The 18,554-nt window shown below is 46.3% G+C and overlaps 2 protein-coding genes across 3 annotated transcripts; one reads left to right on the top strand and one right to left on the bottom strand.

Annotated features, from left to right (window-relative positions):
• Positions 1-186: 186 nt before the first annotated feature.
• tcea2 (transcription elongation factor A (SII), 2) lies at positions 187-5,143 on the bottom strand. Its single transcript, XM_067239747.1, has 10 exons — positions 4,769-5,143; positions 3,713-3,775; positions 3,414-3,519; positions 3,218-3,314; positions 2,906-3,051; positions 2,743-2,799; positions 2,212-2,366; positions 1,979-2,125; positions 1,826-1,897; positions 187-1,238 (listed from the first exon to the last, which is right to left on the bottom strand). The coding sequence occupies exons 1-10, from the start codon at positions 4,835-4,837 to the stop codon at positions 1,230-1,232; spliced, it is 921 nt and encodes a 306-aa protein (XP_067095848.1). The 5' UTR covers positions 4,838-5,143; the 3' UTR covers positions 187-1,229.
• Positions 5,002-17,036, top strand: sox18 (SRY-box transcription factor 18). Of its 2 annotated transcripts, XM_067239746.1 has the most exons (3): positions 5,002-5,048; positions 13,686-13,925; positions 14,874-17,036. In XM_067239746.1, the coding sequence occupies exons 2-3, from the start codon at positions 13,790-13,792 to the stop codon at positions 15,986-15,988; spliced, it is 1,251 nt and encodes a 416-aa protein (XP_067095847.1). In that variant the 5' UTR covers positions 5,002-5,048; positions 13,686-13,789; the 3' UTR covers positions 15,989-17,036. The 2 variants fall into 2 exon arrangements, with proteins under 2 accessions (XP_067095847.1, XP_067095846.1); XM_067239745.1 differs by lacking the exon at positions 5,002-5,048 and having other exon boundaries at positions 13,188-13,925.
• Positions 17,037-18,554: the final 1,518 nt, after the last annotated feature.

Here is an 18,554-nt window from a genome sequence, read left to right as displayed (position 1 = left end):
TTAAGGATCATGTTGTTTAGGGATTCGGCACCCTACATAGCTAAACAGGGTTCTTTCTGGAATGTTCCATAACCCTTTTTTAAATCAGAGGGTTCTGACATTGTTACAAACAGGTCACAATTACTGTTTGTTTCCCTGTTTGATAGGTGTTGCTGTGTCAGATAGAAATAATTCAAACACATTCAGTTTCTTACACGTCTTACACGTTTTATACTCAGACACAGGTCCTGGGGGAGGAGGGCTATTACATGAATACAAAATAAATCACATGTATGAAAACAAATATGAAAAGAAAATTGGCAAAGCAGTCAACAGCTGTAATCAAATACACTCCTCTCTGATCCTCCTGTCCCCAATCTATCCTTTCACACCACACTAGTAAAAAAAAGATGGGAAGGGAGGAAAATCATCTCTTTCCTTTTTTCACTAATCTATACATTTCAAAACATGTCTACTATTACTCTATTCAGAATTAGATCATCCTGTGTCCTGCTTTCTTAGAGAAGTGGAACCTAAAAGGGCATTTGAAGTCTGCAGTCAGAAGAACAGATCCTGCCTAAGCTGTGTTTAGTACCACAGTAGAGAGAAAAGCACTTATGTTGCTGTTTCAGCAGCACCATCAGACAGACAGATACTGTAGGGGAACCGGGGATTGCAGCTTTAACCGGATCAGTCTGTGAACCACATGACAACAGACGTGCTTCAAGCCTCTTTTACACAGCCTGGGTCGTTGTTCTGACGGACAGTAAAGGCAACTTAAACACAGCACTGAATGACACACAAACAAAAAGGCACAACTACTTCTGTCCGAGTACTCTGCTACTGCATCGCTCCTTAACGAGGACTGGGTGGATTTAAGATGTGAAGAGACAAGCTTATTGAGACCCATCCTACATCATGTCCAATCAGAGGACCTCAAGGCTAGGAGGGAGGAAGACAGCAAGCAGTCTGAAGTACTCTGACAGAGGTAGTTCATCTGAAAGGCCAGGTGAAGAACTGTTATAGTACAGTCTAACGACCAACACTAAAGCCCGAATGGTTTAAAATTAGTGCTATTTAGTGGCAAAAAAAATACAATCCCTGGCTATATTTGCTTCAAATATATTACAGATCTTGAAAATGTATAAAAAAAATTATATATCAAAGCCAAATAAAAAAATCAATATGCCAGTTGTGACCATATTTCAGCTTGTGGTGTTCTTGTTGGCAAATCCAGTCTCTTCGGAACTTCAACAGAACTGATGGGGGGAGGAGAGAAGGAAAAAGAAAAACAGAAAAGGGGAGTGAGAGAGCGCTTTCTAAAGTGAACAGACTAGTGTGTCAAATATGATGTCACTTATAAATGTTTTTCCCCCTCTCAGAGAGTCATGAGCAGTTCAGGGGACTCTCGGAACACCCCAGTTAGGGGGACAGGAAGGGTGCATGCTCATAATATTCAGAAGAAACGTCCTCTTTGACACAGGTCTCGTTTGAGAGGATTAGAACTGTGCAGTTCATTACTGGAGCATAACTGGGCCTTGGAGGGCCTGTTGCGTCAGATTTTGTGTGATTATGCTTTATTCAGGCTATTGGAAGATGAGCTGTCAGACTAAGTGGTTGCTCCTCACACATAGAGCACCAATCAACCCCTCCTCAAAACCACATCACACCTCTGACTGTGAACCCCATCCTCTCTCTAACTCCACACCAGGCACCACTGCTCACCAGCACCTACTGACCCCCTGTGGTCAAGCTCTGGAACTGCAGAGGCACTGTTTACCATGTTGACATGGACCAGATCTGACTGGACAGGAGCAAAGACATGAAAGCAAATCGGCCGTGTTACCTTCCAGCGGTTCCCACACTCGTTGCACAGCACAAAGGTGGTCATCGGTTCATCAGCACTGCGTGTCTGCACCTGAAACACAAGAAGACACACAGTGGTGTGTGTGTGACCCAGAAAAGCATGCGTGAGTGTGTGAGTGATTGTTACACTTACCTGTGTGTAGGTACAGTTCTTGCCCCTACACTTGCCGCACTGGAACATGTCCGTCTCTGTGCCCCCTACTTTAGACAGCTGGTGTTCCCTGATGGACTCCTTGGTCAGGGCCTTCCTCATCTCCTTCAGCTCATTACTGGCCATCTCCTAGTCACACACAGTCTTCCAGTTAGATACATCCTGGACTCTACTGGATAATGAGCGACGCGGCGTGAGTGCCACAGTAGCCGTACCTCGGCGGTCATGTTGGCGATGCGCTCAGGGGAGATGTTTCCACAGAGAACGTTGCGTCGCAGGTCCGGGTTCTTCTGGTCCTTCAGGTTGGAGATGCGGCTCCGCAGGCGGCTCTTGTACTTGACGTCTGTCGACTTGAACTCCTGATAGATGGGTGGAGCCAGCAGGGGGTCAAGGAGGCAACCCCAGAAACACACACTCAGGTTTAAGTGGAGCCAGCCACACCGGCAGATGCTTTCACGTAACTGATATGACACACACACACACACACACACACACACACACACACACACACACACACACACACACACACACACACACACACACACACACACACACACACACACACACACACACACACACACACACACACACACACACACACACACACACACACACACACACACACACACACACACACACACACACACACACACACACACACACACACACACACACACACACACACACACACACACACACACACACACACACACACACACACGTCGGTAGTAGCTGTGAAAGGATATAATCCTCTATCTGAGCAGCCAGGTGTTCACAGTCAGCTCCGATGGTCTTGTGGTCATCTGGAAGATTAAACACAGGTTGTATTTGTTTGAGTTTACGCCTCTTTAATCCTTAAATCACTCTGGGTCTGGAAGCCAGGCCAGACACACACACACACACACTCACCGTCTGTCTGCAGTGCAGCCACCAGTAGCTCTCTACACTTGGTACGCACGCTGTCTGTGGTGACAGGGGCAGGAGGGAAGGATGTGGACCTGGGGGTGGTGGGGGTCGTAGGGGTGGCGGGGGTCTTTGGAGCCTCCTGTTTCTTACTGATGGGGAGGGGGGGAAAGGAGTGAGAAAAGGAAGTGAAGAGAAGGGATCAATAAGTTACCATTTTGTTCTGTGTACAGAAGCTAAGTGAGACAGCTAGCTGATGACTTGTCTCCTTGAACTGTGACATCATTATTGGGGGGGGGGGGGGGGGGGGGAACTTACATCTTCTCGCTGGAGCCAGGGCCATCCTTGGAGCTGGATGCTAACCTCAGAGGGGAATCCTCTTTCCTTTTCTCCTCCACCTTACCCTCCGAACCATCTGAGAAAACACAGGATTCATACCTCATATTCATCTGTTTGTGTGTTTGTGTGTGTGTGTGTGTGTGTATGGGGGGAGGGTGTGCATATGTGCACCTACCAAGCAGTTTCTTCCAGGACTTGATCAAGGACTTTGCCAAGGTCTGGACCTCTTCATCAACACTCTGCTTTCTCACTGCATTCACAGACATACCAATCCTGGTGGACTGAACACACACAGACATTTCATATATTTAGAATTAAAGATGATTAGTGTACCTTTTAAGATGGATTGAAGAATGAAGTGAAAGCAGAAATCAGAAAACACTTAAAAGAGCACATGACCGACTTTAGCTACAAAAATGAGGAAGGATTTTCAATACATCAAACATCAGCTACAACAGTCTTTAGTATTCTCACCTGGAGAGTTTCTAGAGACATCTTTGTGTTTTTTAGTTCCCTCAGCAAGTCAATGGCACCATCCTAAGATAAGGAAACACTTAAAGGATCAGCAATCAGGGTACTCACAGACAACGTTGAAGGCCTTTTTAATGATTTAACACCATCAATCTAAAAAACCTGACACAATGTGACACAATCTTCAGATAACTAGAATAAATCACCTAAAACAAAGTGCACTGGTGTGTTTTTAAAATGTCAATGATGTGCTTAAGATAATATTTTTACTACAATCTTGTTGGCATATTTAAGCATATTTTGTGGATATCTTAGGAGTTCGCCTGATTCCATGTTTTCAAGTATGTCAAGAGTTTCACATTTGAAGAGGGAGTGTAACACTGACCTAAGTTATCACATGACCTAAGCAATGAACTACTGTGGCTGGTTGGATAGGAACGCCAATGGACACATCTCATTCTACTCTAAGTGTACATACTTAAATCAGCTCTACTACAAGAGCCCTACATTAACGAATATGTACAGATTCAAATTGTTTGAGAGTGATTTCCAATTTTGATTGAAAGATGTGCAAAAATGACTGCGTTTCTGCTAAACTGGGCTATAGGTGATTAGGCGTAGACAGTATTGCAAGTTGCCTACCTACAGTACAGGAATAAAAACAGTATGCTTGTTATGGCTGAGAGCATCTTTTCAACTGGAATTAAACAGGTTGGTTAAACTATTGGTCTAATAGTTGAGGTCGATAATCTTGCTTAAATACCTACCCACAACTGCCCATCACTAGATTTACTAGTATTATTCCAATTTCATACGATTTTTCGGTTTTCTATTAGCTACATTGTACCGTATTATAATGCACTACAAGTAGCCAAACTATGTTTTTGAATTTTAAGACAGCTTTGTTTCCGTCGAAAACCAAAACAAACATAACGTGCTTTCTAGAATGTTCTCTGCTCACAAAGGTGCAGCGGAGGGCATCACGGCGGCATGCCTACCTGATTTCAGATGCTGTAATGCTGCGGGCGATGTGACTCCACACAAACGAAATCAACTTACCGTGTTTTTCTTGTGCACCATTTTGTCCAGCTTTTTAGCAATGCGTTCGACCTCCTGGTCCTTCGCCATTTTGCTCAAATTCGGCGACCGTGCTCCTCGTCCACTACGGATAAACCTCCATCTGTGAGGAAAAAAACCTCTCTCGTTCCCCTCTGTTTTCCGAATAGCCTACATCCACTTCTCTCAACGGCGCTATCTCACCAGACTGCCGACTACATTATGGGACTTGTAGTTCATGGACTTGATAAATTCTGGCCTCATTGGCCGTTAACCTCTACAGGTAGGCTGTAATGCTATAAAGTCCAAGTATGGTTACACGGGAAATAACATTATTTGACTAAAATATTGTCTTTGCATGCTGTTTTCGCGATGTCGATTTTATGGAAACGAGATAGGGCAACGCAGGGGCGGAGCCAGACGTTGTAAACATTCGGGTTTTAGCCCCATCCTAGCACCTAGTCAAGGTTTGATTTGAGTTTACATCGGATTTTCCACCGGTTATGCGCACGCGCGAACATATTTAACATGAATTTGAGCGCAAACTTGTTTTTTGAGCTTTATGTAGTGTAAACATTACGTTGGACTGGATATTTCCCGAAAATTACAACCAACATTTAACCTAAAAGATTTGGGGCTTTTGAGAAAACATTCGGGGCTCGAGCCTCATAAGCCACCCCGCTTCGGCTAACCAACTTTTCCACAGCGGATGTAGAAATTTGCGTTGCCTAAAGCACTTCGATCTACTACCACTGCGTGGCGGCATTTGTCATTTTCTCGTTACGAGTAGACCTTTATACACCTCTAGATGGCGGTGTTTTTTAATTAAAATATCTACAGGTCAGTTAAAATCGATTTTTCTTTCTTCAGGCCTAAGGCCCTTGCACACTGAGTGCGAAATTTTCGTATGCGTTTTTTCGCAATCGTCAACCTTAAAATTCGGTTGCTCTGAATTGCCAAAAATACCAAAATGCTGGCTATGGATGCGAAAAAACGCAGAAAATCGAACCGGATCCGAACTTTTTTTTGACGGACGAAAGTTTCGGAGGCAGTGTTTAAGCGCGATTGACAACGTGAGGTCGTATTTATTTTTTAACGTGTGAACATTTCGGACACGAATTTCGGACTCTGTGCAAGGACATGAACTGTCTTTTTACATTTTATTTAATCACTGAGCTAAACTGGATTAGGCTATATTTTTAGATGGATCATCATGCAACTACAGTCTATCGACCGGCACAAAGGTTTACAGGCTGGAATAGAGTTCTACCAAGTCTCTCTTCTCTGAGTCAGTGGCAGATTCAAACTGCATTTGAAAACAAAGATACCAAGAAGCAATTCTTTATTTAATAAAAATAGAATAAATGAGAGAGAGAGAGAATAGAAAGAGACCATCAAAAGTCATCCATTATCATCTCAACAAACAAAGAAGCCTTATCCTTTGCCTGTGTCTAGGGTCCTCTCTGTCTGAGATGAGACATGTTCCTGATTCCTAACACATGTAGCACAGAACCCTGCCTCTTTTTTAGTAGACCACAGGCAAGTATTTTCAAATACTGTGTGTAAATATCGTATTTATTTAAATCTGAAAAGTACCATACAACCAACAAATCTGTCCCAAAAGTACACTCACGTTATATGACAATATGGTAGACTAACTCTGAATATGACATGGAGTTGCTGTTTATGTAAGTTTAGAGAGGAAAGGTTTTTAAAGTTGTAAAGACTTCCCACACACTGTTCTAGTCAGCAGATGAAATTAAACTGTTACACTGACAATACCTGAGGAGGGTTTGAACCTGACTGACTGACTGACTGAGAGGAATTAAGTCTGCCCCCCCCCCCCCCAACCCTCTCTTCTCCTGGCTGTTGATGTGACTCAGTGTAAAGGGAATGTCCTGGCTCCAATCTGCAGTAGCAGGAAACACGCATACACAATGACCAGCTTCTTCTCCTCATTTCCCATCTCAGGCATTACCCTGGGAACATGCCTTCCAACAACATGTAGACCAGTGGCACTGCTCTACCTCAGTATGTCCTCATCTGCACCCAGCACTCTCTCTTCTCTGTACACCCTGCCTCTGTGCAGGCCTGGACTGGGACTGAAAAACGGCCCGGGACTTTTAAACGCAGACCGGCCCACGACCGTGTATTATTATTATTATATATATATTTTTTTTTTTATGCTGCAGCCGTTTGACCGGTCGTTCGGGGAAATCTCCCGACTCTCCCGACGGCCAGTCCGACCCTGCCTCTGTGGCCCCCACAGATCCTCTATTCTACAACCCCCTCCTCTTATTCTCTTATGTCTGCCCTGTACCCCCCCTCCCCCCACCTTCATTGGCCCACCCTCTGTCCAGCCTTGACCCCTCTCAACTGGAGTAGCTAGTGGAGGACTTCCCCTCAGCCTGGCTCAGGAGGGCCACTGGGCCATTGCTCTGGTGCAGGGTGCAGTGTGGGAAGGCCCGCGCCTGCCGACTCTCACACGCCACACACGCTCTCCCTCTTCACCCTCCCACCCCCTACACACACACACACACTCCCCTGTCCCCCAGCAGCATTTCCTCCCCCTGTGCCTGCTGCAAACATCAGATACACATGCCTTCTTTATGTTCCCCTCTCTTTTGTTTTGTGCTCTTTTTTCCCCCTCCCTCGCCCATGACAGACGTGAGGTGGTGTCCTGAGGGTTTCACTAGGAGAAGGAGGGAGTGCCGTGGAACTCTTTCTTTCTTTGTTTCTTTATCTCTCTCTTTCACTCCACTTTACAGTATGAAACACAGGAATAGCACATCAAAACCAAATTCCAAAGTTACATGCGACTGCCCGTCCAGCTGTGCCTGAGCAGCATGTGTTTTGTCTCGTTGTGAAGACCTACTTTGTAGTGTCATGGTCAGGAAGCCTCTTGTGTAGCATCCTAGGTCATTAGAAGGATTACGGCAGGGATCAATCAGTCAGCCTGCTGGAGCGTGAACAACACATGGCTGCTGTGGCCAGCCAATCAGATACCTCTGTATCAGATCTACATTCACTGTCAGAGAAGTTATTGTGCCCCTATCTTTACTGTGCTATGCTGACAACCAAGCCCTCATCTATTAATTCACTAAGTGTAAGTGTGATATTCACTTTAATTTTTTCACTGGGTGGTGTCCACCAGTGTGTGTGTTTGTGTGATGGCCTGGGTGGTGGAGCATGGAGCAGACAACAGGTCTTTCAGCATGCCTGCACTCATTGTTCCAGGTCTTATGGCTTGTCAGCACTATGTTATTGTTGTCTAGTACCCTGCTGTGTTTTAGTGTGTGTGCGTGTGTGTGTGAATGCGCTTTGGGCGTGTGAAGAGTGGACCTTGGTAGGGGTCTGGGCCGTGTGGATGCGTGTGTGTTGGTAGGGGTCTGGGCCGTGTGGATGCGTGTGTGTTGGTAGGGGTCTGGGCCGTGTGGATGCGTGTGTGTTGGTGGTGAGGAGGGTGCTGAAAGGGCCAGCCGACACACATGCGCTCTAATCTTAATGTAAGAGTGAAAAGCAGCACTCGTCATCATGGTCGGGAACAATGAGGGCCTCCAGTCAGGGACCCCCCCCCCTGCCACCCCACCCAACTCATCACCCCCCATAGAAGCACAATTGCCAGAAACAACCCCCCTCCCCCCAGCCTTCTGCCTCATGTCTCCCCAGAGGCGAGACTACCAGTCCACTCCAGTCCACTTTACAGGTCCTGTATATGGTATACTGCCCACTGGGCCTAGTCCAGGCATCACTGTCAGGCATGGTCCCTCCTACCCAGCTGACCTCTCACCTCTGTCTTTGTCGTTCACACGCAGGCACATGTATGTTTGTACTGTGGCTGCTTTGTTCCTGTCTGAGTTTGTGTTTACGTGTATTGGTTTGTGCGTTTGAAATTCTATAGTATGTGTGTTTGTTTTCCAATGCCTGCTTTCTTGCCTCTGGAGGGCACTGTCAGCTACTTGTGTGTTTGTCCTCATGCTCCCTGTGCATGTGTGTATGTCAGCAAGTATGTGCCCCAGTGCATGTGTTTGTGTCTGTGTTAGTGCCTAGTGCTCCCAGTGCTTGGTCCTGAGGTCAGCCATGTTTCTCCTGAGACCCAGGCAACACTGGGAGATCTATATTTAAAGCCTAATTGTTGTGAGGAGCCTCAGTAACTGGACTATGTTTACCATCTCTGCAGCCTGCAATGGTGTAGTCTTATATAGACACAAACACTTTCTCTCTCTCCTCTTTTTATTCACACACACACATACACACACACATACACACACACACTGTAGTTTGTAATCCCCTCCCTCATGTATTTAACATTTTCCAAATAGCTAAACGACCACAGAATAGTTTCCCAAGTTCTGTGGCAAACTAAATACTGGAGACTCTGTCTGCTTCTTTGGGATGGCCACCTCTCAGAGTAGAGACACTCCTCTTTCCCTCTCTCCCGATTCCCTCTCTCCTCTCTTATTGCAGGGGGGGACATGCAATTAGAGTGCTGTCAACCACAGTGGAACTATCTGGTGGTACCACGATGAGCTTTCTCTGCTCCAAATAATATCATTATCTTTTAGGGTTTAAATCACACTTTGCATTTCCAAAACAACTGTTGTACCAGCAGCAGCAGTTAGGTCAGAGAATGTAGAAGGGAGAGGCTGGTTGTTGGTGAGGGTGAGGTTAGGGGCTGTGGTAGGGGTGTTTGTTGCTGTCTAACAGTGTCCAGACTCAGCCGGGTCTGAGCATAGACCAAACCAACCGTAAAACAAACACTGGCGACAGGAGAGGCACAGAGACGTGCGTTACAGCGGGACAGACACAGGGAGACATACAGTACAGAGAGGAGAGGAGACACACACACATACAAAGACAAGCTGAGACACTGAGCCATGAGGACCCCTCCCTGTTCAGCCCCCCCGGCTCGGTGGATCCTTCCCCCCCACCAGACCCAGCGCTGTGCTGCCGTGTGCTGATCAACAGCCCTTGTCTCCCGGCCCCCCCCGGCCCTGAGTCCACCACAGCCTTACAAAGGTCATTCTACGTTGTGCAGCCACAGACCCCATCCCATTCCTTATCGCCTGGCCCTTGAGTCCAGGCCAAGGCAGAGTGTGTCCCCCGCTGATAGCATTGACTTAGGGGAGGGTATTCTGGAATCACCCCATCTGATTTACATTCCCACACATGGACCACAAAGGTCCCTGATTATCTAACCCGTAGCATGCTCCTCTCATGGCATTAAACAATTCAGCGGCTCTCATTTTTTCTTTTAGGGCAGGGACTTTTTTGAGGGCAGTTGTTTTTCGGTTTGAAAACACGTTTTGTTGATGGCTAAAAGATATTGGTTCCCCCGGAAATGAATAAGAAGGAGAAAAATGTGGGAGAGTTTACAAAAAGGCAGCCCCACTCTTTGAGAGGGAAAATGGGGACGGCAAAAGTTACAGACTAAATAGACGGATCCTTTGTTGGGAAAGAGAGAAATACGTGAAATACTGCAGGGGGGCGTACAGCTGGACGTGGCTCTCTGACCACTTATCTGCCTCACACATCCTCGGTTGCCAACCTCGACCAACCGGCTGGCGTGATACATCTGTCTTTCACAAATACAAGCCTAAGCACGTACATTATGTTTCCTTTGGACTGAACGCAAACATATTTGATCAGAGATCAGCGTGGGATATAAAGGCATGCGCAGGGTTGCACACCAGATGCGTGCAAGTTGACGACGCCATGAGAATAAGCAAAGTCACACAGGCGCCACCATACTACAAAACCGTTCAGGAGTTCAGTCGAGGCTGAAGCCAGCCTAGTCTGGGACTTGTAGTGGTTTGTTTTACGTAGGCCCTACAAGTGTTTTTTGGTCTAATGGTTAAGACACAGGCTTGGCAAGCAGGATACTGGTAGTGGATACAGAATGAAAGTAACAACAGAACTGTTATTACAAATTAGAACCATGGTCATGCACCCAAGAGTCTAATTAACTGACTAATGAGTGGGTTCAACAAATAGCTGAACTTGGTGGTTTTTGCAGTCACTCTAATTTGTACCTTTTGGATAATCGTCACTTGAGAAATTATGCTCCCTTTCTCTCTCACTATCCTGCTCCAATAAATGTTAAAACAAGTCGTTTGTTGACGCATAGCGAACCACGTAAAACAGTTGATGGACGTAGAATCCGGACACCACCTCCCACAAGTGCAAAGTCAGCTTCTATAGACACAGCAGCTATTCCTGGCAGCGCTACACAGTCTTTATCAACTGGAAGCATATTGTTAATCATCGCTAACTTTGAACCTTTCCCACCAAACCCAGAAGCTAATCCTTTTTGATTTCCTTCTTCTCTCCGCTTTAAAATAGCCTGCTTCCTTGGTCTCTGTTCCACGAGGCCTGACACACACGGCTCAGATCTGGAGGTGACAGAGAGGAGACAGAGCCCGGGGGTCAGGAGATAGAGGAGAGGTGCACCCTGGGAAAGTGGCCTGAGCCACACCCGCTTGGTCAAGGACAATGATGTTAAATGATCTACTGGTTCATATTCACAGGCAAACAGACAGACAGGCTGACTGACAAATATACAGACAGGCTTACCAACAATGTATGTAATGTGTTTCTTCATTTTAATCTTTAATGTACATTTTAATGAGTAATGAGGTGAGTTCAGGTTTCTTTGAATGTGTGAGTGTGTGTAGAGGGGCAGGCTAGCTGGAGGTGGGGGATTCCCGAACACGGTGTATCCCATCCATCAACACACTTCCCTTCTTCACCAGATCCAAAATAGCACTGTGTGTGAACATGACCTCTCCCACACATAAACACACACACACACACAGGCGTAAACACACACACTTCCATCACGATGCCATTGTGTTGTTGTCTGACTCTTCTCTGTGTGTGTGTGTGTCTGTGTGTGCGCGCGCGTGTGTCGTCGTCGTCGTGTGCGCGTGTGTGTGATTCCAGCAGAGATGAGTGGAGCAGGGCAGTGAGAGCTCCTCCAGCCACAGAGTCTGGAGTCTCGGCCAAATTTCCTCTGTGGTGTAGGTGTGGTGCCCCGGCTCTGCACACACACACAGGCAGGGAGGCAGACGATGGTGTGGAGGGGGCGCTGGTCTTGCTGCTGGGCTGCAGGCCAGCTCTCTGTCTCTGGATCAGACGCCACCACTGGTACAGTAGCCCTGAGAGGCTGGGTGGGTCTCTCTTCTCCCCACCTTCTCACTTGCTGCATTGAACACGCACACTCACACACACGTTTACTCTCTCCCTGAACCCCTGGGGCTGATGTTATCAAGAGAGGCCACGTCAGCCAGCAGGAACATCCCTGACTTCCTGAAGGATGGGGTGGGGGTGCGGGGGTCGTTAAAGAACCTGAGAGAATTCCACCAAGGACTTTACGACGGGGTGAGGAGGAGTGGTGTTGGGGAGTTGACACCCAGCAGACAGACAGGCGGGCAGTGGGGGAGTGGCGGATGCCACTGTGTGGGCGGATGCCAGGCGGGGGTGGGGGAGTGGCTTGCCGGCGCCCTGCATGTCACGTATCCAACTTTCACTACCGGCTATACCATCGGCCTCTGATGATACACTTCCTCTGAACTTACATCCTGTCCTGTTCAGGTTCAATTGGTTGCCCCAGTGATGCCCTCGGAGTCGGTCATCAAACAGACTACTTGCACAGACAGTATAGAACATTCCTAGTAGATGCAACAGTACTGGAATATTTAAAGATGTGCAGCTTAAGTATTACAAAATGTGCTGTGTCTGTCTCTGACCCAGCACTGTTGTTCTATTGTCCTCAGGGCCTGTTAAGGTGGCTCTCAGCAGGCTTGGAGGAAGCAGTTTATTGACCTCCTGCATGGCATTGTTCAACTCATCTTCTTTCTGTGTGCATGTGTGTGTGTGTGTGTCCTTTTTCTGTGTCTGTCTGTCTCTCTTGCTCGCTCGCTCACTCCCCCCCCCCTCCCCTCTCTCTCTGTAGGTTTGGTGCTTGTTTGGAGCCCCACCACTAATGAGCCTGGTCTCAGCTGTGGTCTGCTCTCACCACTGTGCTGCCCTCACATGTAGGGGTGGAGGGGGGTGGGGGGGGCACAGGCAGTCTTCTGTTAGAGTCACACGCACATACATGTATGTATGTGTACAAACACACAGGCAGAGTTTACATGGCAGGTTGACACACACACACAGTGTGGCTGGTTAAGCCTGTATGTGTGTCTTTTCTATCATCTGGGCAGAAACAATGGGCCTCTCCGATTACATCTTCCCTGTATGAGCGGACAGGGGGGTCGGGGGGGGGGGGAGGCAGGGCAAAGGGGGGGGCTTCTTCCCTTAACTCTCCCACCACTGACCCCTCCCTCTGGCCTCGCTGGCCTCTGATTGGTCTAGGCCTGGTATATATTTACACAAGTGTTTTATCAAGCCTCACCACAACTTTCAAACTCTGGGATACGGGAAAACTACCCTGGACACCGCACTGCAGACAGGGCCTGTTGTTCTTCTGGACAGAGAGAGAGAGAGAGAGACAGATAGAGAGAGAGAAAGAGAGAGAGGGAAAAAGAACAAAGTTGTGGAACATTTGGGATTGTACAGTCATTTTTTGTCTTTTTTTCTTTCTGCTGAGTCTTCCCACTCTCTTCAGAGTTCAATGCTTTGTTTGGGGTTTCTGACTCCTTCAGTCCACTGTTACAGCGCTCTGCTCTCTTCTCAGTGTCTGTGTTCAGCATTAGAAAACACAACCCACGCAGAAAAACATTTACTGAACAATTGGAGTAAAGAATAATCTGTGGTTGTCTTGCTGGAATGAATATATCTGAGTCTAGTTACTGTCAAGAGGCTGGTTCTCTGTCAGGCAGGGGAGAGCGACCATGGACTGCGGCCCCCAGCCCTGGGTCTGATCCTGGGCTTGGCTTTGACCATAGCCCCCTCTCCTCTGGAAATCTGGGAGTAGGAGCTGGGGGACGGACCGAGGCAAGGACAGGGACAGGACCTGGCTGTGGGACAGGAGCAAGGAGCCCGGACTCTACCCCAACAAGGGCTCCTATCCTGGGCAGCATGGATGGGAAGGCAGGGGGGGAGTCGCGAATCCGCAGGCCCATGAACGCCTTCATGGTTTGGGCCAAAGATGAGAGGAAACGCCTGGCTCTGCAGAACCCAGACCTCCACAATGCTGTGCTCAGCAAGATGCTGGGTAAGATACATACACAAACAAACAAACATAAACACACACACAAAAGATTTCAAAACACAAATGACTACTCTTGTCGTGTCCTAGATGACATGTCCCTGTAGACTTTCAAAACATATTCTATTGCTGTTTCTTTAGCAGCCTGCTTTACAAAACAAACTAAATAATGTAAACCATTTTTTGAGAAGAACTGCAATGTTAGTCTAGTTACAGTCAGAGACTTACTGAGAATATCAGGAAACATTGACCGTAGAAGTTTTGAAACAGTCTATCTGAGACAGAAGTAGTTCTGGCAAACATCCATCATGAAAATAACAGCCTTAATGAAAATAGTTTGACTCTTCACACATTTTCATTGAACATTGAAAGACAAGCACAGTGAAGTATAATTGTGAATGAATGCCCATAAAATATATGGATTATTAGCAACTGACTGCATGTTGTTAAAGTTCATTCAGTATATTACTAATACAGTTACTAATATAAAATCATTCATGAGTTTTGTTTAGCTCTGCTCAGATGGCTAAAATTGTAAAACAAAAACTAAATAACTACTAGTTTAATTGTACGTTGGAAATTACCAATATTTCTATTAACTCACCATATTGCACAATTAACAACATTTAACCATTTGTTCCAACAGATGTGGTAGTCTTGGTATTTATAATATTTAATACCTGTGTAGAAGTAATACCTGACAATCTGTTAGCCCTGGTTTAACACTGAATTGGTTCGTGCTGATAATTAAAATAAAAGTTATGATGTTGCTGATAATGAGGATAATGATTATGATTATTAAAAGAAGATGATGGTTACGATGAAATTGGAATGTCAATCAGGAGGACTATGTAACTCTTGTTAGTCTGAATTATGACATCATGTTTCTCCTCATTCTCTTTCACCATTGAAAATATTGTTCTCTTCTGATTGTGTGTCTGGGCGTTCCTCCAGGTCAGTCTTGGAAGGCTCTGAGCCCACAGGATAAGCGTCCTTTTGTGGAGGAGGCAGAGCGTCTTCGCCTGCAGCACCTCCAGGACCACCCCAACTACAAGTACCGTCCCCGCAGGAAGAAGCAGGCCAAGAAGCTGAAGCGGGTGGAGCCAAGCCTGCTGCTCCACAGCCTGACCCAGGGAGGATCAGGCAGCATGGGGGGGCCTGGAGACGGGTCTGGCTACGGACCTCCAGGACACTCCCACCACCACCATCCTCTCCCCCACCATCTGCTTCCCTCACTGGGACACTTCAGGGACCTGCAGCACCCCGGAGCAGAGCTGGAGAGCTACGGGCTGCCCACCCCAGAGATGTCCCCCCTGGACATGTTGGAGGATGGAGGGGGAGAGGGGGTGTTTTTCCCTCCACACATGCAGGATGAGGTGGGGGGGATGGGGGCCTGGAGTGGATACAACCACCAGCACCGCCACCACCATCACTACAGCAGCCATCCCCATGGTCCTCTGAACCACTCTCACAGTCAGGGCCTTGGCTCTAGTCATGCCCACCATGTCAGTCAAAGGGGATCAATGCTGTGTCGTCCAGTTCAGGAGAAATGCCTGCCCCCTGAGCATGCAAATGCTACCTACCCCCAAGTGTCTGTCAGCCTGACTGAGCCAATCAAATCACACCAACAGTCCAGCAGCCCCGTCCCTGGTTACTACAACCAATGGACTAACCACATGTCAGCGCAGGCTGCCTTCACATCCCATCTGGGACAGCTGTCTCCTCCTCCCGAGACCTCCTCCTCCTCTTCCTCCATCGCTCTCACTCCCACCACCACCCTCTCTCTGCCCCCCCAAAACCACCCTGACTCCACCCCTGTAGAGCCTCCCTGTCAACTAAACCCATCGTCTGAGTTCTGGTCTGAGGTGGACCGCCACGAGTTTGACCAGTACCTGAACGCCAGCCGGACTCGGATGGAGGGTTGCTACGGCAATGGTGCTGGGAGCATTGGGGGTGGGGCCAAGGTTCTGAGTCGTGGCGTGGGGTGTGAGGAAGGGAACAGCCCACTGATTTCTGCCCTGTCGGACACCAGCAGTGCTGTTTACTTCAGTGCCTGCATAACTGGGTAGATGAAGCTGTCCCACTGGGGCAGCTCTCAGACAACGCACCTAGAATCCCTGTGCCGACTGGGCCACAGCCTGGGCCACATTACTGCTTTACACTCATTATCCAAGGGAGCTGATCGCAGCGCAACAACAGCTAAAGCTTTTAAGTAACAACAAAGCCACGCTCTGATTTTCCAAACGATTAACTCAGAGCTAACTGGAGAGGCATAGTGCTGTTCCACTAACTCAGGACTGTGGCTTTAAAATGATAGCTCTCACTTCGTTTCATTCTGTAGAAGACGAATGGTGACCATTTTCTTTTTACAAAGATGAAGATTTGTTTTATAATACAGCTGATCAGTTATCTGTAAATTCTTTATTTGTATGTGTTTAGAATTATTTCCATGAACACCTGTTCTATTTGCACTGGGTCCAAAATAGGCCTTTAGAAGACCACTGCATAAATTGTATATTTTAAATACCATCACGGACATTTTAGTTTTAAAAATTGCTAAATGTGACAGAGTGTGATATAAGGAGAGTGAAGAGGGGGAAGGTGCTCACACATCATTTTCCCCATGTGCTTTATCGAAAGTGTTGATCCAAAACTATGGATCATTAACATTATCACTAAGACATTTGGGTTACTAGGATTGTTCTTTTTCAATAAATCAGATGTTATGTTATGAATCAGTGAGAAAAAGTGAGAAAGATTTAACCATTTTCCTTATTTTCATCAAACACTTTGCAGTTTTAATTTGTAGAGTCATTCTGGGATAGTTCTACTGACTGGGCGTTGGTAATCATTATCCAAAAGAGGAGAAATGTTTGTGACTTGAAGGAAAACTGGAACTAAAGAAAATCTGTTTCTCTGTTGGCAGTTAAATCACTAGTCAAATTGAAAACACAATCCCTCAGTATTTTATCCTCAAGACCGCAAACATGTCACACACAAACCTACAGTATGGTGTACTTGTTGTCTGTTGAAAGATTTGTCCTTTGTTTTCCAAAAAAGTGGGCATTTGTAAATAAATATATGCTTTTAAAGATAATTTACAAAATAAAGAATGTTTGTCAGGATGCAGAGTATGTTTTTTTGAGATTTTGACACTTTGTTCATAATCCAAATATGTCAGTGTTGTTTAATGTTATTCTACTCAGCGTCCTGTCTTTTCAGTTAGATGCGGCAACGTGTTGATGCCAAAAAATCGATATAAAAAATTCAAACAATCTCATAATACAGTCATTATACAGCTTATGTTCCAGACACAAAAAGAAAAATGTCAAAAATAGATAAAGACAGAGAAAGGAAGGGAGGAAAACAGTGTCTTCTGTGTTGGGCCTTTGATCCTCGACTATTTGATTTGATTCTTGGTGTGATCAGCCGTCGAGATGAGTTGGCTTGGGAAGATCTGTTACTCCAAACCGCAGACAAAAATAAAAACATTTTTAACAAGGAAGAACACACACGCATACACACACATACACACATGCAGCGATAAACACACAGCTTAGACAGGAAAAGTCATTTGAACACCAGTTAAATTGTTGTTATTATTAAATCCATGGAACACAATTATGGATTTGATTAAACCAATGTGTGTGTGTGCGTGTGTGTGTGTGTGGGTGCAATTATGAGTGTGTATCCTAGGAATCTGTAAGCTTTGATACCGTGCTACAGAGTTTGGTAGTAAGTAAATGGAATGTGAAAAACTAAGAAACTCCTGCGGAAGTTCAGGATGTCAATGTGAGTGTGTGTGTGTGTGTGTGTGTTAAGAGGAAGGATGTTGAAAGGAAGAGGTGTGTTGTGTGTGTGTGGACACCTAACCCTCTGCTGACCACCCGTACTGGAAAAAACAACACCAGCACTGATTCTCTCTCCCATCTGGAAATCAGCAGAGGATGTGTGTGTGTGTGTGTGTGTTTGTGAGTTTGTGTGTTCACGTCTGTGTGTGTTTGGGTTTGTCAGTTTGTGTGTTCATACTGTAAGTATGTATGTATTTACGTGTGTGTGTGTGTGTGTGTGTGTGTGTGTGTGTGTGTGTGTGTGTGTGTGTGTGTGTGTGTGTACGTGCATCCATGCACCACACATGTCGGTTTTCATGGTATGTGATTGCATCTTCGGTGTCCAGTGTTTTGTGTATCTGTGTTAGGGAGGTCTTCAGTGTTTTGTGTATCTGTGTTAGGGAGGTATTCAGTGTTTTGTGTATCTGTGTTAGGGAGGTCTTCAGTGTTTTGTGTAACTGTGTTAGGGAGGTATTCAGTGTTTTGTGTATCTGTGTTAGGGAGGTTTTCAGTGTTTGGGTTCTTGTCTTCATGGTATGCAATTGAATATTCATTTGTGTATGCCTGCATTTTTTGACCCTTGGATGTTGTGTATACATTACTTTGAGTGTGTGTGTGTGTTATGTGTGTGCTGGTGTGACAAGCAGAGAGAGTGAAGAGTGAAGTGTGAATGCATGTGGTTGTGAAGGGGATTTTCCCAATCCCCACAGTTTATAGTTTATAGTTTATAGGCCATCTGTGTCTGTATGGCTACATGAAATCTGCTCAGCATGACATCTCCCTGGGCACAATACAACAGCCAGTC

The sequence above is a fragment of the Osmerus mordax genome, chromosome 7 (genome assembly GCF_038355195.1).
Source record: "Osmerus mordax isolate fOsmMor3 chromosome 7, fOsmMor3.pri, whole genome shotgun sequence".
Lineage (NCBI taxonomy): Eukaryota > Metazoa > Chordata > Actinopteri > Osmeriformes > Osmeridae > Osmerus > Osmerus mordax.
Note: the sequence above shows the minus strand (reverse complement) of the source record. Positions and strands in the feature narration are given on the sequence as shown.